Here is a 27,908-nt window from a genome sequence, read left to right as displayed (position 1 = left end):
AGAGGCTGCAGAGTTAAAAAAAAGTTAAAAAGATGTCAAGTTAAAAAGATGACAAGTTAAAATGATGTTAAGTTAAAAAGATGTCAAGTTAAAAGATGTCAAGTTAAAAAGATGTTAAGTTAAAAAATGTCAAGTTAAAAAAATGTCAAATTAAAAAGATGTTTAGTTAAAAAGGTGTTAAGTTTAAAAGATGTTAAGTTAAAAAGATGTTAAGTTAAAAAGATGTCAAGTTAAAAAAGATGTCAAGTTAAAAAGATGTTAAGTTAAAAAGATGTCAAGTTAAAAACAGTCAAGTTAAAAAGATGTTTAGTTAAAATATGTTAAGTTAAAAAGATGTCAAGTTAAAAAAGATGTTAAGTTTAAAAGATGTCAAGTTAAAATGATATTAAGTTAAAAAGATGTTAAGTTAAAAAGATGTCAAGTTAAAATGATGTTAAGCTAAAAAGATGTTAAGTTAAAAAGATGTCAAGTTAAAAAAAAAGTAAAGTTAAAAAGATGTTTAATTAAAATATGTTAAGTTAAAAAGATGTCAAGTTAAAAAAAGTCACATTAAAAAGATGTTGAGTTAAAAAGATGTCAAGTTAAAAAAAATGTTAAGTTAAAAAGATGTTAAGTTAAAAAGATGTCAAGTTAAAAAAATGTTAAGTTAAAAAGATGTTAAGTTAAAAAGATGTCAAGTTAAAAAAATGTCAAGTTAAAAAGATGTTTAGTTAAAATGATGTTAAGTTAATAAGATGTTAAGTTAAAAAGATGTTAAGTTAAAATGATGTCAAGTTAAAAAGATGTTAAGTTAAAAAGATGTCAGGTTAAAAAGATGTTGAGTTAAAAAGATGTTAAGTTAAAAAGATGTTTAGTTAAAATGATGTTAAGTTAAAAAGATGTTAAGTTAAAAAGATGTTAAGTTAAAAAGATGTTTAGTTAAAATGATGTTAAGTTAATAAGATGTTAAGTTAATAAGATGTTAAGTTAAAAAGATGTTAAGTTAAAAAGATGTCAAGTTAAAAAGATGTTAAGTTAATAAGATGTTAAGTTAAAAAGATGTTTAGTTAAAATGATGTTAAGTTAAAATGATGTTTAGTTAAAATGATGTTAAGTTAATACGATGTTAAGTTAAAAAGATGTTGAGTTAAAATGATGTTAAGTTAATAAGATGTTAAGTTAATAAGATGTTAAGTTAAAAAGATGTTAAGTTAAAAAGATGTTTAGTTAAAATGATGTTAAGTTAAAATGATGTTAAGTTAATAAGATGTTAAGTTAATAAGATGTTAAGTTAAAAAGATGTTAAGTTAAAATGATGTCAAGTTAAAAAGATGTTAAGTTAAAAAGATGTCAGGTTAAAAAGATGTTGAGTTAAAAAGATGTTAAGTTAAAAAGATGTTTAGTTAAAATGATGTTAAGTTAAAAAGATGTTAAGTTAAAAAGATGTTAAGTTAAAAAGATGTTTAGTTAAAATGATGTTAAGTTAATAAGATGTTAAGTTAATAAGATGTTAAGTTAAAAAGATGTTAAGTTAAAAAGATGTCAAGTTAAAAAGATGTTAAGTTAATAAGATGTTAAGTTAATAAGATGTTAAGTTAAAAAGATGTTTAGTTAAAATGATGTTAAGTTAAAATGATGTTTAGTTAAAATGATGTTAAGTTAATACGATGTTAAGTTAAAAAGATGTTGAGTTAAAATGATGTTAAGTTAATAAGATGTTAAGTTAATAAGATGTTAAGTTAAAAAGATGTTAAGTTAAAAAGATGTTTAGTTAAAATGATGTTAAGTTAAAATGATGTTAAGTTAATAAGATGTTAAGTTAATAAGATGTTAAGTTAAAAAGATGTCAGGTTCCCTTCTTTCTAATAAAGGCGCCTGTCACACTGAGCGAGAGGACGTCCTGGGTGGTTTTCTGACTTGAAGCTTGTTAAAAGTCCAGCAGTGAAGTGTCTGGATGCCATTCCACTCGAGTTTGCGTCTGTGGAAACGTGGGCGTTGGGGTGTGTTCAGCTGCAGGTTGTCCTCCAGCAGGGTCAATGGCTCTGCGGTGTTGTGAACTGACACGCAGCCCCGGATCCTGCAGCAGCGCCCAGCGGAGTGGAAAGGGGTCGATCCTCCAGGAAGAGAGAACTGATCCCTCAGAGAAGACCAGAAATAAAGGGTGGAGAGAGGACACCCGGACTTGTCTCGAGTTTTGCTCAACAGGGTGTCTCTGCGGGCGCAGTGGTGCAGCACTGCTGACACACAGCGCTGGGGCCCCAGGTTCAATTCCAGTGTTTTCTCCCTGTGTTCCCATGGGTACCCTCCCACTGTCCAGAGACAGGCTGGGGGGTTCACTGGCTTCTGGGAAAACTGGGAGTGTCCTGTGATGGACTGGTGTCCTGTCCAGGGTGTGTGAGTGTGTGTGTGTCCTGTGATGGACTGGTGTCCTGTCCAGGGTGTGTGAGTGTGTGTGTGTGTCCTGTGATGGACTGGTGTCCTGTCCAGGGTGTGTGAGTATGTGTGTGTGTCCTGTGACGGACTGGTGTCCTGTCCAGGGTGTGTGAGTGTGTGTGTGTGTCTTGTGATGCAGAGAGTAACTCATACACACAGAGACACACATACAGAGAGCAACAAACACACACTGAAAGAACTGCATCTCTTTAGTCTGAAGGGAGCGTCCCACACTGACAGGCTGGAGGAGCTGAGTCTCTTTAGTTTGAAGAGAGCGTCCCACACTGACAGGCTGCAGGAACTGAGCTTCTTTAGTCTGAAGGGAGCGTCCCACACTGACAGGCTGCAGGAACTGAGTCTCTTTAGTCTGAAGGGAGGGTCCCGCACTGACAGGCCGGAGGAACTGAGTCTCTTTAGTCTGAAGGGAGCGCCCCACACCGACAGGCTGCAGGAACGGAGTCTATTTAGTCTGAAGGGAGTGCCCCACACCGACAGGCTGCAGGAACTGAGTCTCTTTAGTCTGAAGGGAGGATCCCGCACTGACAGGCCGGAGGAACTGAGTCTCTTTAGTCTGAAGGGAGGGACCCGCACTGACAGGCTGGAGGAACTGAGTCTCTTTAGTCTGAAGGGTCCGTACTGACTGGGGTGTCAGCATGTCTCTTGAACCCAGAAACGCTGCGTCACGCTCCTGTCCCGTCAGGCACCCCCGGGCTTTCAGCCAGCACCGCGCGCTCACGGCACGGAAGTGAAGTGAGTGCCCGCCCCCTCCCCCGCCTCCGCCAATCACCGGCCCCTGAGGAAGAAGCTCGGCCCCTCCCACGTCTAACGGTCGCCGCCGGAGCCGCCCGCTCTGACCCGGTTCGGGTCCGCAAGGCGCCCCCAGCGGGTCACAGAGGAAAAGCGAGCGGTCCCGGACTGTCGCCGTGTTGGTGGTCGTGAGGGGGAGCTGGCTGGCTTGGCGGGACCGTTACCGGTCTGGACGAACCGAGCCGGACTTGTCTGGACAGACCGCGGACGAGCGTCGGGAACAGGTGGGGACCATTTTTTTAAAAAAAAAACAAAACATATTTCGACTTTTAATCGCTGTCCTTGGCGCGTTTTTTTTTTTATTTTAAGGCTCGTTTGGAGGGCTCAGTTCAGGCCCAGTGTTTTCGTACAGTTCGTCCGCCGCGGGTTTCTAACGACCGACGAGCAGAAACCGAGCGGTCTTCTTCAGACACCTCGGACGGGAAGAAAACCTCATGTCGAAGGGATATTTCAGCGCCGCGTTGAAGAAAAACGGACGATGATGACGGGGGAATCACACTTTCTAGGATGAACTGAGCCCAGCAGGTGTGAGCCCGGCCAGTACCTGGAGGGGAGACTCCTGGGAGGAGAGCTGAGGCTTCTGCTGGGAGAGGTGTGAGTGTATTAATATTATTATTATCCAACATGTCGCTATATAAGCGTAAGGAGTTGTTATTAGCATTATTATTAATATGATTATTATCCAACATGGCGCTATATAAATGTAAGGTGTTGTTATTATCATTATTATTAATATTATTATCCAACATGGCGCTATATAAGTGTAAGGAGTTGTTATTATCATTATTATTAATATTATTATCCAACATGGCGCTATATAAGTGTAAGGAGTTGTTATTCACATCATTATCAATATTATTATCCAACATGGCGCTTTTTAAGTGTAAGGAGTTGTTATTCACATTATTATCAATATTATTATCCAACATGGCGCTTTTTAAGTGTAAGGAGTTGTTATTCACATCATTATCAATATTATTATCCAACATGGCGCTTTTTAAGTGTAAGGAGTTGTTATTCACATTATTATCAATATTATTATCCAACATGGCGCTTTTTAAGTGTAAGGAGTTGTTATTCACATTATTATCAATATTATTATCCAACATGGCGCTTTTTAAGTGTAAGGAGTTGTTATTCACATTATTATCAATATTATTATCCAACATGGCGCTATATAGGTGTAAGGAGTTGTTATTCACATTATTATCAATATTATTATTATCCAACATGGCGCTATATAGGTGTAAGGAGTTGTTATTATCATTATTATTAATATTATTCATCTACACGATGGCACTATATAGGTGTAAGGAGTTGTTATAGCATTACTATTAATATTATTATTATCCAACATGGCGCTATATAAATGTAAGGTGTTGTTATTATCATTGTTATCAATATTATTATCCAACATGGCGCTATATAAGTGTAAGGAGGTGTTATTATCATCATTATAAATGTTATCAGTATTGCCCCTGTGCTGTGTGCGTCAGATCAGGCCAGTAGTTCCCTCGGCAGCCACAAGAGGGCGACAGAGGTCCAGGAATAGGGAGTCTAGTGGGGATCCGTGTGAGATTTGAGGGCGCAGGGGTGTACGTCCGTGGAGGATGAGTTTCTGTCCGGACAGCAGTGAGCAGAAGTCACCTGGAAATCGTTTAACAGTTTGGGTTCTCCGCCAGACCAGTCTCTCAAGGTTTTCAGCCTGGCTTAATTTTTTTCTTTCAGTAGAAGTACAGTCTCCGCGTCCTCGCCCCCTTGTGCGTGGTGCCGAGCGGCCCAGACGTCACACGCCGATCGCGGCGAAGGCGAGGGCGACGGCGGTGACGGCCGTGACGATGTTCAGGAGTGCCGAGCCTCTGATGGGAGAAACGACGATGAAGACGACGGTGGCGGTGAGCGACGGTGTGGATAATCGCGACGATGAAGAACAGAAGGGGAACTGTGATAAAGATCGTGATGGCGATGATGACGGCGATGAAGGTGACTGCTGCTATAAGCACATCAGCAGGTGCAGGTGAATTCAAGTCAGATAAACCCAAGCTGCAGCACAGAGACCCGCAGAGCAGCCACTGTCTGTCCTCTCAGTGAAAGAGACCACAAACCACAACTACAACTCGGTCACCACTGCAGCAAGAAGCCAAGCAGGTTTATTCATCAGGGTGTGGAGTTACAAAGAGAAAACTCTGACTTCAGACAAGACCCGACGCTCAGGTGTCAGATACTGAGTGTTGAAAACGTGTCTCCATTCCCAGATCACAAATTACAAGTCTCGCCGTCTCACAGTGATAAGGAATCACTCACTAACAACATACAGTAAGACCACTGCAAAATATTATATGAAATAAAATTCCAAGTCCCCTCACCCAAAAAATCAATTATAATATTTTTCACATCACATGAGGAACCATGACTTAGGAGATGCCAGGCTGCTGGTCTTCCAGATGTGTCGCTGGTGTGACAATCAGGACTCACTGTTCACCCTACAAGAGAAACACTGAGAGTCAGACAGGGGCGTGTCGCTGGTGTGTGACAGTCAGGACTCACTCTGAGAGTCAGGGGCGTGTCGCTGGTGTGCGACAGTCAGGACTCACGCTGAGAGTCAGACAGGCGTGTCACTGGTGTGTGACAGTCAGGACTCACACTGAGAGTCAGACAGGGGCGTGTCGCTGGTGTGTGACAGTCAGGACTCACTCTGAGAGTCAGACAGGGGCGTGTCGCTGGTGTGCGACAGTCAGGACTCACTCTGAGAGTCAGACAGGGGCGTGTCGCTGGTGTGTGACAGTCAGGACTCACACTGAGAGTCAGACAGGGGCATGTCGCTGGTGTGTGACAGTCAGGACTCACTCTGAGAGTCAGACAGGGGCGTGTCGCTGGTGTGTGACAGTCAGGACTCACTCTGAGAGTCAGACAGGGGCGTGTCGCTGGTGTGTGAGAGTCAGGACTCACTCTGAGAGTCAGACAGGGGCGTGTCGCTGGTGTGTGACAGGACTCACACTGAGAGTCAGACAGGCGTGTCGCTGGTGTGTGACAGTCAGGACTCACTCTGAGAGTCAGACAGGGGCGTGTCGCTGGTGTGTGACAGTCAGGACTCACGCTGAGAGTCAGACAGGCGTGTCGCTGGTGTGTGACAGTCAGGACTCACTCTGAGAGTCAGACAGGGGCGTGTCGCTGGTGTGTGACAGTCAGGACTCACTGAGAGTCAGACAGGGGCGTGTCGCTGGTGTGTGACAGTCAGGACTCACGCTGAGAGTCAGACAGGGGCGTGTCGCTGGTGTGTGACAGTCAGGACTCACTCTGAGAGTCAGACAGGGGCGTGTCGCTGGTGTGTGACAGTCAGGACTCACTGAGAGTCAGACAGGGGCCTGTCGCTGGTGTGTGACAGTCAGGACTCACTCTGAGAGTCAGACAGGGGCGTGTCGCTGGTGTGTGACAGTCAGGACTCACGCTGAGAGGCAGACAGGGGCGTGTCGCTGGTGTGTGACAGTCAGGACTCACGCTGAGAGGCAGACAGGGGCGTGTTGCTGGTGTGTGACAGTCAGGACTCACTCTGAGAGTCAGACGGGCGTGTCGCTGGTGTGTGACGGTCAGGACTCACTCTGAGAGTCAGACAGGGGCGTGTCGCTGGTGTGTGACAGGACTCACTCTGAGAGTCAGACAGGGGCGTGTCGCTGGTGTGTGACAGTCAGGACTCACACTGAGAGTCAGACAGGGGCGTGTCGCTGGTGTGTGACAGTCAGGACTCACACTGAGAGTCAGACAGGGGCGTGTCGCTGGTGTGTGACAGTCAGGACTCACTCTGAGAGTCAGACAGGGGCGTGTCGCTGGTGTGTGACAGTCAGGACTCACACTGAGAGTCAGACAGGGGCGTGTCGCTGGTGTGTGACGGTCAGGACTCACTCTGAGAGTCAGACAGGGGTGTGTCGCTGGTGTGTGACAGTCAGGACTCACTCTGAGAGTCAGACGGGCGTGTCGCTGGTGTGTGACAGGACTCACTCTGAGAGTCAGACAGGGGCGTGTCGCTGGTGTGTGACAGTCAGGACTCACGCTGAGAGTCAGATAGGGGCATGTCGCTGGTGTGTGAGAGTCAGGACTCACTCTGAGAGTCAGACAGGGGTGTGTCGCTGGTGTGTGACAGTCAGGACTCACACTGAGAGTCAGACAGGGGCGTGTCGCTGGTGTGTGACAGTCAGGACTCACACTGAGAGTCAGACAGGGGCGTGTCGCTGGTGTGTGACAGTCAGGACTCACTCTGAGAGTCAGACAGGGGCGTGTCGCTGGTGTGTGACAGTCAGGACTCACTCTGAGAGTCAGACAGGGGCGTGTCGCTGGTGTGTGACAGTCAGGACTCACACTGAGAGTCAGACAGAGGCGTGTCGCTGGTGTGTGACAGTCAGGACTCACTCTGAGAGTCAGACAGGGGCGTGTCGCTGGTGTGTGACAGTCAGGACTCACTCTGAGAGTCAGACAGGGGCGTGTCGCTGGTGTGTGACAGTCAGGACTCACACTGAGAGTCAGACAGGGGCAGTAAAGGAGTCTCAGTACCTCTGTAGCAGATGAAGCTGAGCTTCTCCTCACAGTCACGGTTGGTCCAGCTGCCCCCTCTGTCTCTGTCCAGGGCCCCACAGTAGCTCGTATTGCACTGATGGTGTCCTCCTGTACTCCAGTTCTGATAATTAAGCGGTTGTCCGTTCACCCAGAACCAGAACCAGAGGTTCCGGCTCAGACGCAGGCCCAGCCAGACCAGAGTGGACTCAGCTGCCCTGGCCTCTTCAGCAGCGTAGCTCTGCTCCTGGTGTGACTGGATATCCGCCAGGCCAGTGTGGTGGGTCTGACAGTGATCCAGGGCCTCAGCCCAGGACTTCTCCTCTCTCACCAGGACGAGCTCTCTGCTGTCTGCAAGAGAGAGACACAAATTAAAGCTGAATCTGTGTCTCTGTAGGGTCCCCAGACGCCCCATCAGGACACGAACCCAAGTGGAAAACAGAGCCGTCCTCACCCCAGTGACAGAAGAAGGGTCTGATCTCACTGCAGTTTGTCTCTGTCCATTCGCCTCTCGGGCTGCCCTGCAGGTCCACCTGCGCACATCTCTGTCCACCTGCTGACCCAGACTGCCCTCCTGCCCGGTTCCAGGGCTCATTGTACAGGCCGATCCACACCCTGTGACCCTGCGCTGACCTCCGAACCTCCTCATTCTCACTCTGGTTCCTCACACTGACCAGCTCTGTGTGCTTCTGTCTGCAGAGACTCTGGGCTTCAGTCCAGCTCTGGTTGAGTTCAATCAGGGTGACGTTACTGCGCTCTGAGCAGACAAGACAATGTATCAGTGAGTCAAAATGTCAGTGAGACACTGGAGTGATGGACTGTCCTCTTACCTGTGTTGAGTGACAGTGGTGAAGTGTGTCTCTGATTCAGAGCAGAGAGACGTCAGTGAGACACTGGTGTGATGGACTGTCTTACCTGTGTTGAGTGACAGTGGTGAAGTGTGTCTCTGATTCAGAGCAGAGAGACGTCAGTGAGACACTGGTGTGATGGACTGTCTTACCTGTGTTGAGTGACAGTGGTGAAGTGTGTCTCTGATTCAGAGCAGAGAGACGTCAGTGAGACACTGGAGTGATGGACTGTCCTCTTACCTGTCTTGTTGAGACACATGAAGTAGTTTCTCTCCTGACAGTCTCTCTCTTCCCATCCTCCCTCAGAGTCCATCAGCACACAGACGCGCCCCTGGGTTTGAGTGTAGGGGCTCCCTGCAGCTCCCCCAGACCCCGGGACTCTCTGTGTGTTCTTATACAGACCAATCCAGGCTCCTACTTCATCACCAGTGTTTGTGAGGTTGAGAAGTTTATTCTGCTGCTCCTCAGTGAACACAGTGACCAGGTCTGTGTGATTGTGCCGGCAGTATTTCTGAGCGTCAACCCATGACTTTTTGTCACATATGAAGTGGTACTGCTCAGAGGAGTTTGTAGCTGTAAATAAAATACAGATAGAAATAACATTTCTGTAGTGAAGTGTACCAGATCTATTAAATCTTGTATTTAATATTCTATCTCTTGATATTTCTGTTCACTCTTGATGTAGTTCTGTGCTGCTGCTGGGAGACCGAGGTCAGACGAGGGCGATACAGCACGAGAGATACAGAGAGATACAGACGAGGGAGATACAGCTGGATTCTCCTGAGACAAACTCAGCCCCCTGAGCTACTGCCTGGGGCTCTGGGACACTGTCAGGGCTGGACTCACCAGTGTAGCAGAAGAAGGGGCTGCCTCGGACTTGAGTTGCGTCGTTCCATTCACCTCTTTTATTATTATTATTTTTATTATTATTATTTTTATTATTATTATTATTATTATTATTATTATTATTATTATTATTATTATTCTGTACACCATCTTTTAAAGAGATCAGAGTGTACAGGGCTCCTCCTTCACTGGGCTGCCCAGGACTCCAGTTGCGAAACCCAGAGCGCCTCCCGTCAGACCACTCCCAGCTTTCCTGGAGCAGAGCAATCCAGACAGCGTGTCCCTGCGCCGTCGTCCTGATCTGTTCAGACTCTCCCACACTGTCCACCTGGGGCAGGTCGGAGCAGCTCTCTCTGCAGTGTCTCTGGGCGTCAGCGAAGGTCTTGTTTTCCCTGATCAGCCTGTACTGCTGGGCCCCACCTGTGAAGACAAAGATCAGGAGTGACGGTGTGTACAGCTGTGAGACTACACATAGTTGTAACTATTTATAATTATACAGTCATGTTTTTATTAAAAGTGTATAAGCCCACATATTTGCTAAAAGATAGAGATTGGTTTTGATTTGAAACAAAATTCATAGCGTGAACAGCTTTTGACCATTTCTGGGCCTCTGTATCAGGACAATATCATTCTCACCGACACAGAGGTCCCTGGGGGGTGTTTATGCTCTCTGATTCCACAAGTTTGTGACCAGTGACTGCTCTGTGATACTGAGAGTCATTTATGTTAAGTGGTAGTTAACTGAAATAAGGAAAATAAAATCTAAGGAAGAGGGCCTGGATAGGCACGACAAGACAGGAATGTCCCAGGGGAAGACATCTGTGTTGAACTCTGTGCATTTCAAAACTGGTATGTATAGGAGCACCTGTACTTTAGGACTACACTTCCCCTGATGCATTGCAAAGAGACTGCAAATTGTGGGGGAGACTACAGATACCAGAATGCACTGCACCTGAGCCCTTCCTGTTTCCTGTTCCTTCCTGTCTAAAGTTAAACTGAGCTCTCACTCTCAGATTGGGTGTCGTCTCACCTTGACTCTCACATATGAAGAAGTTCTCCTCACTGCAGTTTCTCTCCTCCCAGAATCCCGTTGCGTTGAGAACAGCGCAGGGGAGCCGACTCCTCCAGTGGGTGAAGGTCACGTCCTCTCCGCCAGACCACCGCCAGCTCTCTCTGCAGTCTCGGTACAGGCCTATCCAGGCTGTGCCATTGGGCAGGTTAGTGGCGTTGAGGACTGTGTCCATGTCTGCTGTGCTGTTGATGGAGGCCAGGTCAGTGTAGTTGTCTCTGCAGTGTCTCTGAGCGTCGGTCCAGTTCAGGGGTGAGTCCACAAAGTAGAACTTCCTGATGAGGCCGGATCCAGGAGGACAGAACACTGGGAACACAGAATTATGGGTTGTGTAAGTTTCTCAAATCCATCAGTATTGCAGTTCAAAGGGTCTGTACGCTCCAGAGTCAGGTTGTTTAAATACATTGTGAGACACAGTAACACCACAGTCCTGCTGTCCTCCACCTGAAACTCACCCGTCACCCTGGCGATGAGACAGGTGACCCCCTCTGTCTGTGTGTGACTCTGACAGCCTGGCTGTGCTGTCCCTGAGCCCTGTGGACACTGTGACACTGCAGCTGGATCTGCTGAGTGAGACACACTGGACACTGTCCATCTTACCATCACGCCCTGGGGGCACCAGGTCATGATGAGATGTAAAACCGAGGTCCTGACTCTCTGTGGTCATTAACAATCCCAGGGTGTTTCTCGAAAAGAGTAGGGGTGTAACCCTGGAGTCCTGGCCAAATTTCCCATTGTCCCTCATCAATCATGGCCTCTTAATAATCCCCCTCTCTGAACTGGCTTCATCCCTCTGCTCTCCTCCCCACTGAGAGCTGCTGTGTGGGGAGCGTTCTGGCGCACTATGGCTGCCGTCGCATCATCCAGGTGGGGCTGCACACTGGTGGTGGTGGAGGGGATCCCTATTCCCTGTGGAGCGCTTTGAGTGGAGTGTCCAGAAAAGCGCTCTATAAGTGTGAGCAATTGTTATTATACCCTGTTTCTGCGTGACTGGTGTCGCTGCCTGCGGGTGATCTCCCCCTCTGTGTCTGTCTGTGTATTTCAGTCTGGGTCCTTGTGTCTGGATCTGCTGGACCCGAGTTTGAGGAAGAACTGGGCAGCCTTGTGGAAACGTGTCCGAGGGCCCTTGGGTGCTGATCACCACCTCTCAGTCTCGCGTTCTGTGTGAAGCAAAACCCCTCTGTGACGATCCTTCACCCCTTGTTTAACAGATTCCTGTTACTCCCCTCAGAACACAGATACCCCCCCCCAGCTCCAAAAGCAGCAGATCTAAAATCTCACTCGTACCTGCAGTCATATCCTTACTCAGCTCTTGATCATCTATGCAAATGTGCGTGCATGTTGGTGTTGTGGTGTTTGTTCTGTCTGTCTCTCTGGACGCCCACACTGCTGCTGTGAAACGTGCTGCCCCCTCAGGGGTGACAGAGGCTCTCTCTCTCTCCCTGCAGCGGGTGGGAGCTGAGGGGCTGACGGGAGACCTGTGTCCAGGGGCTGCTGGACTCCCCCAGTCCTGCACAAGAGCCCAGCTGCCCGCCCTGGGAGCAGAGACGCAGGCCCACCTGTCAGGAAGAGAAGCACCAGCCCCTTCCTCTCCATCCCGGCAGATCCGCTCAGAGGCGCAGGCGCGGCGTGGCTCCCGGCTCCGGGTTCGAATCCTCCTGCGTGACACAGCACAGGCGCGTCTGACACAGCTCCTACAGGTCACGGGCGGAGCTCGGGTCTCGCTCATGGGCTCAGTCAGATCTGAATGAACTCAGCCCTGCTGGGCTGCTACCGATCCCCCTGGCTGGTGTGGATCGGTCACCAGTGGAGACCGGGGGAGACGCAGGACTCTGGAGAGGGGCAGGACCCCCCTCTCCCACTGAGAAACACAGGATCCGGACTGTTTCTCTCCTCTCTCTTGTGTCTCCTCTCTCTGCTCTCCCCTCTCTCTCTCTTCTCCCTCTCCAGTCTCTCCCCTCTCCCTCCCCTCTCTCTCTCCCCTCTCTCCCCTCTCTCTCCAGTCTCTCCTCTCTCCCCTCTCCCTCCCCTCTCTCTCTCCCCTCTCTCCCCTCTCTCCCCTCTCTCTCCAGTCTCTCCCCTCTCCCCTCTCCCTCCCCTCTCTCTCTCCCCTCTCTCCCCTCTCTCTCCAGTCTCTCCCCTCTCCCCTCTCCCTCCCCTCTCTCTCTCCCCTCTCTCCCCTCTCTCTCTCCCCTCTCTCTCCTCTCCCTCCCCTCTCTCTCTCCCCTCTCTCCCTCCTCTCCCTCCTCTCTCTCTTCTCCACTCCCTCCTCTCTCTGCTCTCTCTCCTCTCCACTCCCTCCTGTTTTGCCTACAGACACAGGCTGATTGTCTATCTTCTGTTTCCACTATAAATAAACTCTAGAAGGAAGTACATTTTATTAAAATAATAAACCCATCCAACATAACCATCCAACACAGCTACTGTATAGACACAATAGTCACGTCTTATTTTAAATCCTGTTTTTGTAAAAAAACAACAGATCATATCAACCAGTAAATGAATGACGAGTGTTTCAGAGGTCTTGTCACGGTATTGACCCCAGAGGGGAGAGCACTCCTGAAGACCAGAGACAGGCAGTGTACAACCGATGCCTCGACTCTATAGGTACCCCAACACCTCCATCTCTAACCTGTCTCTCTCTCCTCTCTCACCCCCATCTCTAACCTGTCTCTCTCTCACCCCCATTTCTAACCTGTCTCTCTCTCTCGTTTCTCACCCCCATCTCTAACCTGTCTCTCTCTCCTCTTTCACCCCCATCTCTAACCTGTCTCTCTCTCTCCTCTCTCACCCCCATTTCTAACCTGTCTTTCCTCTCTCAACCCCATCTCTAACCTGTCTCTCTCTCACCCCCATTTCTAACCTGTCTCTCTCTCTCGTTTCTCACCCCCATCTCTAACCTGTCTCTCTCTCTCCTCTCTCCCTAACTTTCTCTAACTGCAGAGGGACGCAGGGATGAACTGAAACCGCAGTGAGGAATAACCAGCTTCCTAAGTAAACAGCTTTCCTACGAGACTCAGACTTAGCAGAACTAAGGACAAGGAACACGGATCTTCTCCTGCGCTGCTGGGTAGATAAAAACACGCAGACTGCTACAGAAATGAGAGCAGCCTGTGGAGCTGCTCTCCAGACAGTATCTGTTGATCCCGTCAGAGACACCTGTGCTCGTTGAAATCTCTTGCAGGGCAGCAGGCAGCTACTGTCTCAATAACAGGAGGTCCTACACTGAGGGGCCACTGTGCCCTGAGACTTACCTGCTCGGTGCTGTGTGTCCGTGGGTCAGGACGTCTCTCCAGGTGAGCTGTCTGTGCGATGTGTCTGTCTGTCTGTGTTCTTTATTCCTGACTCTCTCTCCTCCTCTCCCCTGGGACACAGACACGGCTGGGATTCAAATGAGTGCGATCGCTGATCTCGGTGGTGTGTCTCGTCACTGTTTCAGTCAATGTGCACGTCTGGGTTTATGGTCTGTTTCTGAGTTCCCACTAAAAATGCCTTTGTGCTCAGCAAGAGCCCTGATTGGCGTCCTGGTTGTGTCCACGTCCTGGGAAACAACAATTAAGAAGTTAGGTTATTTCTTAGGAGTTTAATAATAGTGATTTGGCCAGCAGCCATATCACCCTGCAACTCACAACTGGCAGCCCCACTGGAGCCCAGCAGGTGTGAGCCTGGCCAGTACCTGGAGGGGAGACTCCTGGGAGAGCTGAGGCTGCTGCTGGGAGAGGTGTTAGTGGGGCCAGCAGGGGGCGCTCTCACCCTGCGGTCTGTGTGGGTCCTGATGCCCCAGTATAGTGACGGGGGACACTGGACTGTAAACAGGCGCCGTCCTTCAGATGAGACGTCAAACCGAGGTCCTGACTCTCTGTGCTCATTAACAATCCCGGGGTGTCTCTGGAGAAGAGTAGGGGTGTTACCCCAGTGTCCTGGCCTGATTCCCCCCCTGGTCTTGACCCATCATGGCCTCCTAATCACCCCCCTCTCTGAACTGGCTCCATCCCTCTGCTCTCCTCCCCACTGAGAGCTGCTGTGTGCTGAGAGGACTGGAGCATCATCCAGGTGGGGGCTGCACACTGGGGGGGCTGGAGGGGATCCCCCTGACCTGGGAAGAGCTCTGAGGGGAGGGTCCAGCAAGGCGCTATATAAGTGTAAGCAATTATTATTATTATTATTATAATTCCCTAATTAGGAATTAAATTTGAACCCATTTACAAACAACAGAGACCCCAACACCCTCAGGTGAGCTGATATTAATACCCCCTTTCCTGCTGGCCTGACAGAGATTATGTCATTTAAGTTAACTACTGTGGTAACTGGGCCACACAGCTGCCAGTTTGATACTATAGGATAAGCACAGAGGGGGGTGGGGGTGGGGAACAAGCTGCCCAGCCCTGTGGTTGAAGCCGATACCCTGGCTTCTCTCCAGACACAGCTGGGTGAGCTCCTCCAGTCAGGACAGGAGGCTCTTCTGTACACAGAGGGTGGCGGGGGTGGGGAACAAGCTGCCCAGCCCTGTGGTTGAAGCCGATACCCTGGCTTCTCTCCAGACACAGCTGGGTGAGCTCCTCCAGTCAGGACAGGGGGCTCTTCTGTACACCAATGGTGGTGGGGGTGTGGAACAGGCTGCCCAGGCATTTGGTTGGGCCCGATACCCTGGCTCGGGTCCTTGGATCAATTAACGACTAACGAGCAAAATGATTGCTCGTCTTAAAACTCATCCTGAACGGATGGACAGTTCGGTATTTCAGAACTTCGGCTTTGCTTCCGCAGAGATGGTCTCGCAACGCTGTCCGGACCCGGCCGGTAGTACCACCTGTGGCCACACGGGGGAGACAGCCGCCTGGATTCGGAGTAAAAAAAAAAATAACTGTCCCTCCTCGTGTACAAACCGAGATTTAAGAGACGTGGCTTCAAACGTCTGTTTGTGGGCGGTGAAACGTCTTACGCAGAGTTGAAAAACATATTTAAGACGCTGTTCTTCTTATAACATAATATAAATACATTTAACCCCTTCACTGGACAGCGACAGTACTCTCAGAATCTAGTTCTGCTTTACTGGGGGGTATTTCAGTTGTCTGCTGTCCACTGTCCTGTCAGTAACAGCCCCACTGTGTTTTTACAGAGAGCAGTGATCCCACACAGCAGGAGATTCTGCCTGGTTCAAGGACGGTCAAGAAGCAGCTCAGAGACACTGCAGGGAGGAGCACACAGACCTGGTCCGTGTGAGGAGCTGCAGGGAGAGTGAGGAGGTCAGGGAGGTGATGAAGAACGAGCGGATCAGCTGTCACACTGCTCACAGGCTCCACAGCGCCAGCAGTACCGCCTGCGGCCACCAGAGGGAGACACTCCTGTCTTCTCTCACAGCTGATCAGCTGTCACACTGCTCACAGACTCCACAGCGCCAGCAGTACCGCCTGCGGCCACCAGAGGGAGACACTCCTGTCTTCTCTCACAGCGGATCAGCTGTCACACTGCTCACAGACTCCACAGCGCCAGCAGTACCGTCTGCGGCCACAGGAGGGAGACAACGCGCCCAGGAGTCCAAGTCTGGTGGAGATGCAGGTGTTTTTCCACGTGAGGTTTTCACAAGACAAAAAACTTTAAGCATTATTCCAAATGCTGATTCCCGTAACAACTTAAAGTCACTTACTGGACCGTACTTATTTTTGAAAGACAGTCCTAGCAGCTCCACATGACATCACAGAGAGATAAAAGTAAAATAAGACCATGGAGCTCAAACTGCAGACGTTTTATTTTAATATACTATGCAAACTGCGTGGAGCAAAGCTCATCCGATTAAACAAAACAAAAAGATGTGAAAATACAAGAAATCTTTGGATTTATACAGAGCTTTTCTCTGTAAGTTCGGCTCGTCTCCCAAATTGTACAGCCCCACCTGGGAGACACACAGCGATCACTCTGCACCAGTAGCCCCACCTGGGAGACGCACAGCAATCACTCTGCACCAGTAGCCCCACCTGGGAGACACACAGTGATCATCCTGCAGCAGTAACCCCACCTGGGAGACGCACAGCTATCATCCTGCAGCAGTAACCCCACCTGGGAGACGCACAGTGATCATTCTGCACCAGTAACCCCACCTGGGAGACGCACAGCGATCACTCTGCACCAGTAACCCCACCTGGGAGACGCACAGTGGTGATTCTGCAGCAGTAGAATATGAGGAGGAGAAACTGTCTCTCCAGGTGCAGTAGGAAGGACAGATCACGAGGACGTCCACCGCACTGAAAACTAACTCATCTGAACACAGCTCTAGAGTACGCAGCCCTTTCAAATGAGCTCTTCAGCGGGGGTGCAGAGGGGGTGCTGTCTGTACAGCCCTCGGTTTGATGTCTCCCCTGAAGGACGGCGCCCCCTACAGCACGGTGTCAGTACGGCCGGGCAGCGGCGTGCGCGACCTGGCGCAGAGATAAGAGCGCCTCCTACTGGTCCACCGAGTAACCACCTTGTTGACGTCAAGCCGGAGCTTATCTTCAAGATATCTGACCACTAGCGCCGCCGTGTGGAAGAGCTGGGGAAGGCGGCTTGACACGGAACACAGAGCAGCAGTGGGCGCAGCCGTCACTCGAACCCTCAGCCCCCTAGTTATTCCAACGCTAACCCTACAGGAGCCCCTTGATCAAGAGCTCCACTGCCTGAGCGAGAAGAGAAGACAGCGCAGTGTGTGTGTGTGTGTGTGAGTGAGAGACTGTGTGAGTGTGAGAGTGTGTGTGTGTGAGTGTGAGAGTGTGAGAGAGTGTGTGTTTGTGAGTGTGTGAGAGAGTGTGTGTGTAAGTGTGAGAGTGTGTGTGTTTGTGAGTGTGTGAGTGAGAGAGTGAGTGTGTGTGTGAGTGTGTGAATGAGAGACTGTGTGAGTGTGTGAGAGACTGTGAGTGTGTGAGAGAGTGTGTGTGTGAGAGTGAGAGTGTGTGTTTGTGAGTGTGTGAGTGAGAGAGTGTGAGTGAGTGAGTGTGAGTGTGAGTGTGAGTGTGTGAGTGAGAGTGTGTGTGTGTGTGTCCATCCGTCCTCCAGCCTGGTTTGTGCTTCCTGCACTGTTCCCACTGAAACCCCCTGATTTGCATCCCGGCTGCGTCTGTGTTTGTGTCCGAGAGGAGAGGAGGAGAGAGAGTCAGGAATAAAGAACACAGACAGACAGACACATCGCACAGACAGCTCACCTGGAGAGACGTCCTGACCCACGGACACACAGCGCCGAGCAGGTAAGTCTCAGGGCACAGTGGCCCCTCAGTGTAGGACCTCCTGTTATTGAGACAGCAGCTGCCTGCTGCCCTGCAAGAGATTTCAACGAGCACAGGTGTCTCTGACGGGATCAACAGATACTGTCTGGAGAGCAGGTCCACAGGCTGCTCTCATTTCTGTAGCAGTCTGCGTGTTTTTATCTACCCAGCAGCGCAGGAGAAGATCCGTGTTCCTTGTCCTTAGTTCTGCTAAGTCTGAGTCTCGTAGGAAAGCTGTTTACTCAGGAAGCTGGTTATTCCTCACTGCGGTTTCAGTTCAAGGTTCCACAGTACATTTTTTTGAAACTGCATTTTTATATATTTAGTCGCTGTGTTGGTTTCTTATCTGTGTATTGTTTTTTTTAAGAAATGTACTTCCTTCTCGAGGTTATTAACTTATTAACATCACTTTATTAACCCTTTACAATTTCTTGCATTAGGAATTATCTTTTCGCAGACCCCAGCTGGCTCTCCATGAGACACACAGATAGAGAGAGAGAGAAGCTGGGGGTCAGAGGGCAGGGTCAGCCATTGTACGGCGCCCCTGGAGCAGCTGGGGTTCAGGGCCTCGCTCAGGGGCCCAACTGAGTAGGATTCCTCTGCCGGCTGCGGGATTTGAACCTTCCAGCCACAGGCGCAGATCCTGAGCCACAGAGCTTCTCTTTGTTAGAGACCAACAGGAAATGAGAAATATTCCGTCTCTCATAGTGTCAGACGGTGTTTGATCAAGGCCTGACCCCTCCACTCCTGCATCAATGGCTCCATTCACTCCCACAGACAGACACAGCCACAGACAGCAGCAGCGTTTCCTTGATGCTATCAGCAGAGAGAGGAGACACAAGAGAGAGGAGAGAAACTGTGGATCATATGGAGAGGAGAAAGGAGAGAGGGGAGAGAGGAGACAGGACAGATACTGTGCATCATAGAGAGAGGAGAGAGAGAGGGGAGAGGGTAGAGAGGGTGGAGAGGAGAGAGCAGAGAGAGGAGACACAAGAGAGAGGAGAGAAACTGTGAATGGGAGAAGGAGAGGAGAAAGGAGAGTGGAGAGAGAGTAGAGAGGGGAGAAGGAGAGGAAGAGCCACAGACAGCAGGAGTGTTTCCTTGATGCTATCAGCAGGGAGAGCAGGACAGCAGGAGGAGACTGATGGATCCAGTCGGGAATCTCTCCCAGCAGTCCGGATCCCGCCTTTCTGAGTGGGAGAGGGGGGTCCTGCCCCTCTCCAGAGTCCTGCGTCTCCCCCGGGCTCCACCGGTGACCGATCCACACCAGCCAGGGGGATCGGTAGCAGCCCAGCAGGGCTGAGTTCATTCAGATCTGACTGAGCCCATGAGCGAGACCCGAGCTCCGCCCGTGACCTGTAGGAGCTGTGTCAGACGCGCCTGTGCTGTGTCACGCAGGAGGATTCGAACCCGGAGCCGGGAGCCACGCCGCGCCTGCGCCTCTGAGCGGATCTGCCGGGATGGAGAGGAAGGGGCTGGTGCTTCTCTTCCTGACAGGTGGGCCTGCGTCTCTGCTCCCAGGGCGGGCAGCTGGGCTCTTGTGCAGGACTGGGGGACACAGGTCTCCCGTCAGCCCCTCAGCTCCCACCCGCTGCAGAGAGAGAGAGAGAGCCTCTGTCACCCCTGAGGGGGCAGCACGTTTCACAGCAGCAGTGTGGGCGTCCAGAGAGACAGACAGAACAAACACCACAACACCAACATGCACGCACATTTGCATAGATGATCAAGAGCTGAGTAAGGATATGACTGCAGGTACGAATGAGATCTTAGATCTGCTGCTTTTGGAGCTGGGGGGGAGGGTATCTGTGTTCTGAGGGGAGTAACAGGAATCTGTTAAACAAGGGGTGAAGGATCGTCACAGAGGGGTTTTGCTTCACACAGAACGCGAGACTGAGAGGTGGTGATCAGCACCCAAGGGCCCTCGGACACGTTTCCACAAGGCTGCCCAGTTCTTCCTCACACTCGGGTCCAGCAGATCCAGACACAAGGACCCAGACTGAGATACACAGACAGACACAGAGGGGGAGATCACCCGCAGGCAGCGACACCAGTCACGCAGAAACAGGGTATAATAACAATTGCTCACACTTATAGAGCGCTTTTCTGGACACTCCACTCAAAGCGCTGCACAGGGAATAGGGATCCCCTCCACCACCACCAGTGTGCAGCCCCACCTGGATGATGCGACGGCAGCCACAGTGCACCAGAACGCTCCCCACACAGCAGCTCTCAGTGGGGAGGAGAGCAGAGGGATGAAGCCAGTTCAGAGAGAGGGATTATTAAGAGGCCATGATTGATGAGGGCCAATGGGAAATTTGGCCAGGACTCCAGGGTTACACCCCTACTCTTTTCGAGAGACGCCCTGGGATTGTTAATGACCACAGAGAGTCAGGACCTCGGTTTTACATCTCATCCGGACCTGGTGCCCCCAGGGCGTGATGGTAAGATGGACAGTGTCCAGTGTGTCTCACTCAGCAGATCCAGCTGCAGTGTCACAGTGTCCACAGGGCTCAGGGACAGCACAGCCAGGCTGTCAGAGTCACACACAGACAGGGGGGGTCACCTGTCTCATCGCCAGGGTGACGGGTGAGTTTCAGGTGGAGGACAGCAGGACTGTGGTGTTACTGTGTCTCACAAAAGATTTAAACAACCTGACTCTGGAGCGTACAGACCCTTTGAACTGCAATACAGATGGATTTGAGAAACTTACACAACCCATAATTCTGTGTCCCCAGTGCTCTGTCCTCCTGGATCCGGCCTCATCAGGAAGTTCTACTTTGTGGACTCACCCCTGAACTGGACCGACGCTCAGAGACACTGCAGAGACAACTACACTGACCTGGCCTCCATCAACAGCACAGCAGACATGGACACAGTCCTCAACACCACTAACCTGCCCAGTGGCACAGCCTGGATGGGCCTGTACCGAGACTGCAGAGAGAGCTGGCGGTGGTCTGGCGGAGAGGACGTGAACTTCACCCACTGGAGGAGTCGGCTCCCCTGCGCTGTTCTCAACGTGGGATTCTGGGAGGAGAGAAACTGCAGCGAGGAGAACTACTTCATATGTGAGAGTCAAGGTGAGACGACACCCAATCTGAGAGTGAGTGCCGAGTTTAACTTTAGAACACAAGAATGAGCAGGAAACGGGAAGAGCTCTGGTGCAGTGCATTCTGGTATCTGTAGTCTTGTCACACTTTGCTGTCTATTTGCAATGCATCAGGGGAAATGTAGTCCTAAGGTACAAGATCACCTATATACACCAGGTTAGAAACGCAGATTTTAATACAGAATTTTTCACCTGGGATCATCCTGTCGTGTCAAAAGCCCTATCCGGGCCTTTTACCTATAGATTTTTAATCTATACATTAATCTTATTTCTTTATTTCAGGAAACTGTCACTTAACACAAACAACTCAGTATCACTCAGTATCGGTATAAACAACTCAGTATCACAGAGCAGTCGTTAGTCGTGAACATCTTGTGGTATCAGAGGGGGTAAACACAACACAGGGAGCTCTGTATCACAGTGAGGAATTTATTGTCCTGATGCAAATAGAGGCACAAAAACAATGGAAAACTGTTTATGCTGTAAATTTAGTTTTAAATAAAAACAAATCTCTTCCTTCCAGCTAGCATGTTGGCTTTGGAAAGCATGTTTACACTGTTTCAATTAAAACACTTCTCTATAATTATAGACGGTTAAAACAAGCTTTGCTCAAGCAAAATATATTGAGATATACAATAGTAAAAGGGATTGAAACTGCAAATTATTTGGTTTGAAGCTTGTCTTAACAGATCACCTAATCTTTTAGATAAGAGAAAGGAATCAAAATTAATCTTTAGCCTGTTCATTCTTTATTGATCTGATAGTGTGTATCAGGGGTCTTCACTCTGATTGCTAGAAAAAAATAATAATACTGAGAGCTTGTTCTCAATTGATTCATGTGACTCAAAGGTTCAATAAAGAGAAATATTCACAAAATATTATTGGTTACAAATACTTTTTCTAAGGAGGTCTGACACCTCTAGGCTATAAAGTAATGTATCCTAATCAGGATGACTGTGGAACTGATGTCCACTCTGTGCTGAACCAAGTTTCACAAAGGGCACAATCTGAGATTGAGAGCTGTTTAACTATAGACCGGAATGAACAGGAAACAGGAAATGGCGGTGTGCAAAGCACTGTGGGATTTGTAGTCTCACAGCTGTACACACCGTCACTCCTGATCTTTGTCTTCACAGGTGGGGGACAGCAGTACAGGCTGATCAGGGAAAACAAGACCTTCGCTGACGCCCAGAGACACTGCAGAGAGAGCTGCTCCGACCTGCCCCGGGTGGACAGTGTGGGAGAGTCTGAACAGATCCGGACGACGGCGCAGGGACACGCTGTCTGGATTGCTCTGCTCCAGGATGGCTGGGAGTGGTCTGACGGGAGGCGCTCTGGGTTTCGCAACTGGAGTCCTGGGGAGCCCAATGGAGGAGGAGGAGCCCTGTACACGGAGATCTATTTAAAAGATGGTGTATATGATAATATTATTAATAATAATAAAAGAGGTGAATGGAACGACGCAACTCAAGTCCGAGGCAGGCCCTTCTTCTGCTACACTGGTGAGTCCAGCCCTGACAGAGTGTCCCAGAGCCCCAGGCAGTAGCTCAGGGGGCTGAGTTTGTCTCAGGAGAATCCAGCTTGAGAGAACAGCAGCAGAGAGCTGTATCTCCCTCGTCTGATCTCAGTCTCCCAGCAGCAGCACAGAACTACATCAAGAGCAAATCATGAATTTAGAGACAGAACATCAAGTAAACGACAGTTTCAGAATGTACAGAAATCTTATTTCTATATGTATTTTATTTACAGCTACAAACTCCTCTGAGCAGTACCACTTCATATGTGACAAAAAGTCATGGGTTGAAGCTCAGAAATACTGCCGGTACAATCACACAGACCTGGTCACTGTGTTCACTGAGGAGCAGCAGAATAAACTTCTCAGCCTCACAAACACTGGTGATAAAGGAGGAGCCTGGATTGGTCTGTATAACAACACACAGAGTGACCTGGGGTCTGGGGGAGCTGCAGGGAGCCCCTACACTCAAACCCAGGGGCGCGTCTGTGTGCTGATGGACTCTGCGGGAGGATGGGAAGAGAGAGACTGTGAGGAGAGAAACTACTTCATGTGTCTCAACAAGACAGGTAAGAGGACAGTCCATCACACTGGTGTCTCACTGACGTCTCTCTGCTCTGAATCAGAGACACACTTCACCACTGTCACTCAACACAGGTAAGAGGACAGTCCATCACACCAGTGTCTCACTGACATCTCTCTGCTCTGAATCAGAGACACGCTTCACCACTGTCACTCAACACAGGTAAGAGGACAGTCCATCACTCCAGTGTCTCACTGACGTCTCTCTGCTCTAAATCAGAGAGAGACACTTCACCACTGTCACTCAACACAGGTAAGAGGACAGTCCATCACTGCAGTGTCTCACTGACGTCTCTCTGCTCTGAATCAGAGACACACCTCACTACTGTCACTCAACACAGATAAGAGGACAGTCCATCACTCCAGTATCTCACTGACGTCTCTCTGCTCTGAATCAGAGACACACTTCACCACTGTCTCTCGACACAGGTAAGAGGACAGTCCATCACTCCAGTATCTCACTGACATTTTTACTGATACATTGTCTTGTCTGCTCAGAGCGCAGTAACGTCACCCTGATTGAACTCAACCAGACCTGGACTGAAGCCCAGAATCTCTGCAGACAGAATCACACAGAGCTGGTCAGTGTGAGGAGCCAGAGTGAGAATGAGGCGGTTCGGAGGTCAGCGCGGCGTCACAGGGTGTGGATTGGCCTGTACAATGAGCCCTGGAACTGGGCAGGAGGGCAGCCTGGGTCAGCAGGTGGACAGAGATGTGCGCAGGTGGACCTGCAGGGCAGCCCGAGAGGTGGATGGACAGAGACAGACTGCAGTGAGATCAGACCCTTCTTCTGTCACTGGGGTGAGGACGGCTCTCTCATCTTGTTGGGGGGTCTGGATGATCCCCTCGCTGTAGAAACATGTCCACAGTCTCCTCTGGCTCTGGGCTCAACACACTGGACCCCTGGAGCCCCAGAATCACTGCGATGCTGCTTTGAATTCCTGGGACTCATTCATCAGTTGCTGTGGTAACAAGACAAGACTGGGGCCCAGTGTGTCTTCTCTTCAGGGTTAATTCAGCCGCAGGTTTCATCCTGGTGGTCAGGGCAAACCCCAGGTCTTCTCTTTCAGCTCCTCCAAGGGTTCCAGCTCAAATCCCTGGACTTCACTGGCGTGACTGGAGAAGCACAGGGCTCAGGACTCCCGAGACAAAGTGTGTGACCTGTAACAAGTCAATTACAAGGGTGACTCCCGTCTCTCTCTTGCAGACACCAGAAAGCTCGTCCTGGTCAGAGAGAAGAAGTCCTGGGCTGAGGCCCTGGATCACTGCCGGAGAAATAGCTCCTACCTGCTGGCCATCACATCTGACAAAGAGCAGAGCTACGCTGTTGAAGAGGCCCGGTCTGCTGAGTCCAGCCTGGTCTGGCTGGGCCTGCGGCAGAGTCGGATCTTCGGGTTCTGGTTCTGGGTGAATGGACAACCCCTTAATTATCAGAAGTGGGGTACAGGGGGAGGCAATCAGAGCACAACTAACAGCTACTGTGGGGCCCTGGACAGAGACAGAGGGGGCAGCTGGACCAACCGTGACTGTGAGGAGAAGCTCAGCTTCATCTGCTACAGAGGTACTGAGACTCCTTTACCACCCCTGTCTGACTCTCAGAGTGAGTCCTGACTGTCACACACCAGCGACACGCCCCTGTCTGACTCTCAGTGAGTCCTGACTGTCACACACCAACGACACGCCCCTGTCTGACTCTCAGAGTGAGTCCTGACTGTCACACACCAGCGACACGCCCCTGTCTGACTCTCAGTGTGAGTCCTGACTGTCACACACCAGCGACACACCCGTCTGACTCTCAGTGTGAGTCCTGACTGTCACACACCAGCGACACGCCCCTGTCTGACTCTCAGAGTGAGTCCTGACTGTCACACACCAGCGACACGCCCCTGTCTGACTCTCAGAGTGAGTCCTGACTGTCACACACCAGCGACACACCCCTGTCTGACTCTCAGTGTGAGTCCTGACTGTCACACACCAGCGACACACCCCTGTCTGACTCTCAGTGAGTCCTGACTCTCACACACCAACGACACGCCCCTGACTCTCAGTGTGAGTCCTGACTGTCACACACCAGCGACACGCCCCTGTCTGACTCTCAGAGTGAGTCCTGACTGTCACACACCAACGACACGCCCCTGACTCTCAGTGTGAGTCCTGACTCTCACACACCAGCGACACGCCCCTGTCTGACTCTCAGTGTGAGTCCTGACTCTCACACACCAGCGACACGCCCCTGTCTGACTCTCAGTGTGAGTCCTGACTGTCACACACCAGCGACACACCCCTGTCTGACTCTCAGTGAGTCCTGACTCTCACACACCAGCGACACGCCCCTGTCTGACTCTCAGTGTGAGTCCTGACTGTCGCACACCAGCGACACGCCCCTGTCTGACTCTCAGCGTGAGTCCTGACTCTCACACACCAGCGACACGCCCCTGTCTGACTCTCAGTGTGAGTCCTGACTCTCACACACCAGCGACACGCCCCTGTCTGACTCTCAGTGTGAGTCCTGACTGTCGCACACCAGCGACACGCCCCTGTCTGACTCTCAGTGTGAGTCCTGACTGTCACACACCAGCGACACGCCCCTGTCTGACTCTCAGAGTGAGTCCTGACTGTCACACACCAGCGACACGCCCCTGTCTGACTCTCAGCGTGAGTCCTGACTCTCACACACCAGCGACACGCCCCTGTCTGACTCTCAGAGTGAGTCCTGACTGTCACACACCCGCGACACGCCCCTGTCTGACTCTCAGCGTGAGTCCTGACTCTCACACACCAGCGACACGCCCCTGTCTGACTCTCAGTGAGTCCTGACTGTCACACACCAGCGACACGCCCCTGTCTGACTCTCAGAGTGAGTCCTGACTGTCACACACCCGCGACACGCCCCTGTCTGACTCTCAGCGTGAGTCCTGACTCTCACACACCAGCGACACGCCCCTGTCTGACTCTCAGAGTGAGTCCTGACTCTCACACACCAGCGACACGCCCCTGTCTGACTCTCAGCGTGAGTCCTGACTGTCACACACCAGCGACACGCCCCTGTCTGACTCTCAGTGTGAGTCCTGACTCTCACACACCAGCGACACGCCCCTGTCTGACTCTCAGTGTTTCTCTTGTAGGATGAACAGTGAGTCCTGATTGTCACACCAGCGACACATCTGGAAGACCAGCAGCCTGGCATCTCCTAAGTCATGGTTCCTCATGTGATGTGAAAAATATTATAACTGATTTTTTTGGTGGGGGGACTTGGAATTTTATTTCATATAATATTTTGCAGTGGTCTTATGTTGTTAGTGAGTGATTCCTTATCACTGTGAGACTGTGAGACTTGTAATTTGTGATCTGGGAATGGAGACACGTTTTCAACACTCAGTATCTGACACCTGAGCGTCGGGTCTTGTCTGAAGTCAGAGTTTTCTCTTTGTAACCCCACACCCTGATGAATAAACCTGCTTGGCTTCTTACTGCAGTGGTGACCGAGTTGTAGTTGTGGTTTGTGGTCTCTTTCACTGAGAGGACAGACAGTGGCTGCTCTGCGGGTCTCTGTCCTACAGCCTGGGTTTATCTGACTTGAATTCACCTGCACCTGCTGATGTGCTTATAGCATCACCCTCGTCAAAGTTGGAATAAATAATTCCCATCATAGACTGTATTTCTGATGCAGGGATCATTCAACTGTGTTTATGTAGGTGTGATCCTACATGTAGGTCAAAGTTTGAATAAATAATAACCGTTAATAGACTGTATTTCTGATGGAGGGACTGTGATTTTTGTTCAACACGGGTATCATTTGTGTGCAGTGAGCTTCATTTGGTCGGCGTTGTTTTGAGACAAAGATTCTCCGTACTTTGTTTTCACCCCCCAAACAAACAAACAAGCTTTTGTCTAATTTTCCCCAGAAATCGGTCTTTTTCGTGTGGTCTCTACAACAGACAGCCGCTGTTTTGAATATCCAGCGACTCTCGTTCTCAAGAATATTCACACGACGGACGAGCACCGGGTTTTTTTTTTCATGGTTTTCGTCGTAGGTTTGTTCCCGAAAAGAGCGACGGAAAGCGAAAAAACATGTTTAACTCGAGACTCATCTCCCTTAAGCGGGACTGTGATGCAGGGAGGAGGGACACGGGCCGTGTCAAGGTGAGGGGTGGTGGGGAGGGACTGTCGGGGTGTGTGGTGCCGTTAGAAAGCGGAAATGAGACTTTAGTGTTGTTGTTGTTGTGCTTTTTAAACCTCCCCGTTACCGCCCCGAGCGGCCATTTTCATCTCGGGAGGGGAGGGTGGAGAAGAAGCGGAAGTGCGTCACCGAGCAGCGGAAGTCGGAAAGTCTCGTGGAATTAACGGTCGGTCGGACGCCGAGCGCGACCTGGCGAACAAACCACACGACGAGAGAACGGGTACTGCTTTTGTTAGATAATATCATGACCTGGACTGTGGTTTTCCTCAGTAATTATTTTATTACATATTTACTGTACTGGATATTCGGCGAAATTTGTTTATTCGGCGAAATTGTTCGTCACTTAACCCGACGGTTGTCTTTCCCTCGATACGTGTTGTGTTTGTTCACCGAACTGGTTAGTCACTAAAGCAGACTGTACTTCTCCTAAATAGTTCTGTTATTGGGTATTTGCTGTAATGTTTAGTCACTAAAGCAGACTGTACTTCTCCTAAATAGTTCTGTTATTGGGTATTTGCTGTAATGTTTAGTCACTAAAGCAAACGGTACTGTTTTAAATAGTTCTGTTATTGGGTATTTGCTGTAATGTTTAGTCACTAAAGCAGGCGGTACTTCTCCTAAATAGTTCTGTTAGTAGTATTATTGGGTATTTACTGTAATGTTTAGTCACTAAGCCACTCCGTCTTTCCTGAATAATTACCGAGTTGGATATTCACCGTGAAGGATGGTCATTGTTTGTTACTCTTTTTTGGGTAATCACCGTAATAG

The 27,908-nt window shown here is 49.9% G+C and overlaps 3 protein-coding genes and 1 long non-coding RNA gene across 20 annotated transcripts in view; 2 read left to right on the top strand and 2 right to left on the bottom strand.

Moving 5' to 3' along the window:
• Nucleotides 1–607, top strand: part of LOC148662536 (uncharacterized) — a 13,693-nt gene extending 13,086 nt beyond the window's left edge. For all 4 annotated transcript variants that reach the window (XM_088631174.1, XM_088631173.1, XM_088631172.1 and 1 more), the window contains exon 14: nucleotides 1–607. This exon is cut by the window's left edge and continues 66 nt beyond it. The gene's annotated coding sequence lies outside the window, so the exon portion shown is untranslated.
• Nucleotides 608–1,659: 1,052 nt separating this feature from the next.
• LOC148662533 (macrophage mannose receptor 1-like) lies at nucleotides 1,660–26,435 on the top strand. Of its 11 annotated transcripts, XR_015936378.1 has the most exons (11): nucleotides 1,660–3,443; nucleotides 3,529–3,813; nucleotides 4,948–5,236; nucleotides 7,920–8,044; nucleotides 8,162–9,096; nucleotides 9,298–9,493; nucleotides 9,618–9,905; nucleotides 10,527–10,675; nucleotides 11,976–13,823; nucleotides 15,644–17,741; nucleotides 18,200–18,317. XR_015936378.1 is itself a non-coding variant. In XM_088631212.1 (9 exons), the coding sequence occupies exons 4-9, from the start codon at nucleotides 19,220–19,222 to the stop codon at nucleotides 24,569–24,571; spliced, it is 1,785 nt and encodes a 594-aa protein (XP_088487338.1). In that variant the 5' UTR covers nucleotides 12,633–13,134; nucleotides 13,471–13,823; nucleotides 15,644–17,741; nucleotides 19,158–19,219; the 3' UTR covers nucleotides 24,572–24,586. The 11 variants fall into 11 exon arrangements, 10 of the variants coding, with proteins under 10 accessions (XP_088487338.1, XP_088487339.1, XP_088487341.1 ...); XM_088631212.1 differs by lacking the exons at nucleotides 1,660–3,443; nucleotides 3,529–3,813; nucleotides 4,948–5,236; ... (4 more) ...; nucleotides 10,527–10,675; nucleotides 18,200–18,317 and adding exons at nucleotides 19,158–19,256; nucleotides 20,495–20,836; nucleotides 22,002–22,367; ... (1 more) ...; nucleotides 23,459–23,761; nucleotides 24,168–24,586 and having other exon boundaries at nucleotides 12,633–13,134; nucleotides 13,471–13,823; XM_088631213.1 differs by lacking the exons at nucleotides 1,660–3,443; nucleotides 3,529–3,813; nucleotides 4,948–5,236; ... (4 more) ...; nucleotides 10,527–10,675; nucleotides 18,200–18,317 and adding exons at nucleotides 19,158–19,256; nucleotides 20,495–20,836; nucleotides 22,002–22,367; ... (1 more) ...; nucleotides 23,459–23,761; nucleotides 24,168–24,586 and having other exon boundaries at nucleotides 12,633–13,597; nucleotides 13,712–13,823.
• Nucleotides 5,341–12,179, bottom strand: LOC148662535 (macrophage mannose receptor 1-like). Of its 4 annotated transcripts, none has more exons than XM_088631201.1 (7): nucleotides 10,983–11,256; nucleotides 10,489–10,833; nucleotides 9,459–9,878; nucleotides 8,853–9,185; nucleotides 8,219–8,521; nucleotides 7,756–8,115; nucleotides 5,341–5,695 (listed from the first exon to the last, which is right to left on the bottom strand). In XM_088631201.1, the coding sequence occupies exons 1-7, from the start codon at nucleotides 11,152–11,154 to the stop codon at nucleotides 5,691–5,693; spliced, it is 1,938 nt and encodes a 645-aa protein (XP_088487327.1). In that variant the 5' UTR covers nucleotides 11,155–11,256; the 3' UTR covers nucleotides 5,341–5,690. The 4 variants fall into 4 exon arrangements, with proteins under 4 accessions (XP_088487327.1, XP_088487328.1, XP_088487326.1 ...); XM_088631202.1 differs by having other exon boundaries at nucleotides 5,341–5,702; nucleotides 7,765–8,115; nucleotides 10,983–11,255; XM_088631200.1 differs by lacking the exon at nucleotides 5,341–5,695 and having other exon boundaries at nucleotides 7,334–8,115; nucleotides 10,983–11,257.
• On the bottom strand, nucleotides 22,404–26,217 carry LOC148662534 (uncharacterized). Its single transcript, XR_015936381.1, has 4 exons — nucleotides 26,093–26,217; nucleotides 23,435–24,530; nucleotides 22,704–22,881; nucleotides 22,404–22,514 (listed from the first exon to the last, which is right to left on the bottom strand). It is a non-coding gene; the product is annotated as an uncharacterized LOC148662534 (long non-coding RNA).
• Nucleotides 26,436–27,908: the final 1,473 nt, after the last annotated feature.

This window comes from Lepisosteus platostomus, chromosome 5 (genome assembly GCF_059453375.1).
Source record: "Lepisosteus platostomus isolate fLepPlt1 chromosome 5, fLepPlt1.hap1, whole genome shotgun sequence".
NCBI lineage: Eukaryota > Metazoa > Chordata > Actinopteri > Semionotiformes > Lepisosteidae > Lepisosteus > Lepisosteus platostomus.
This window is presented reverse-complemented; position numbering and strand designations above follow the sequence as displayed.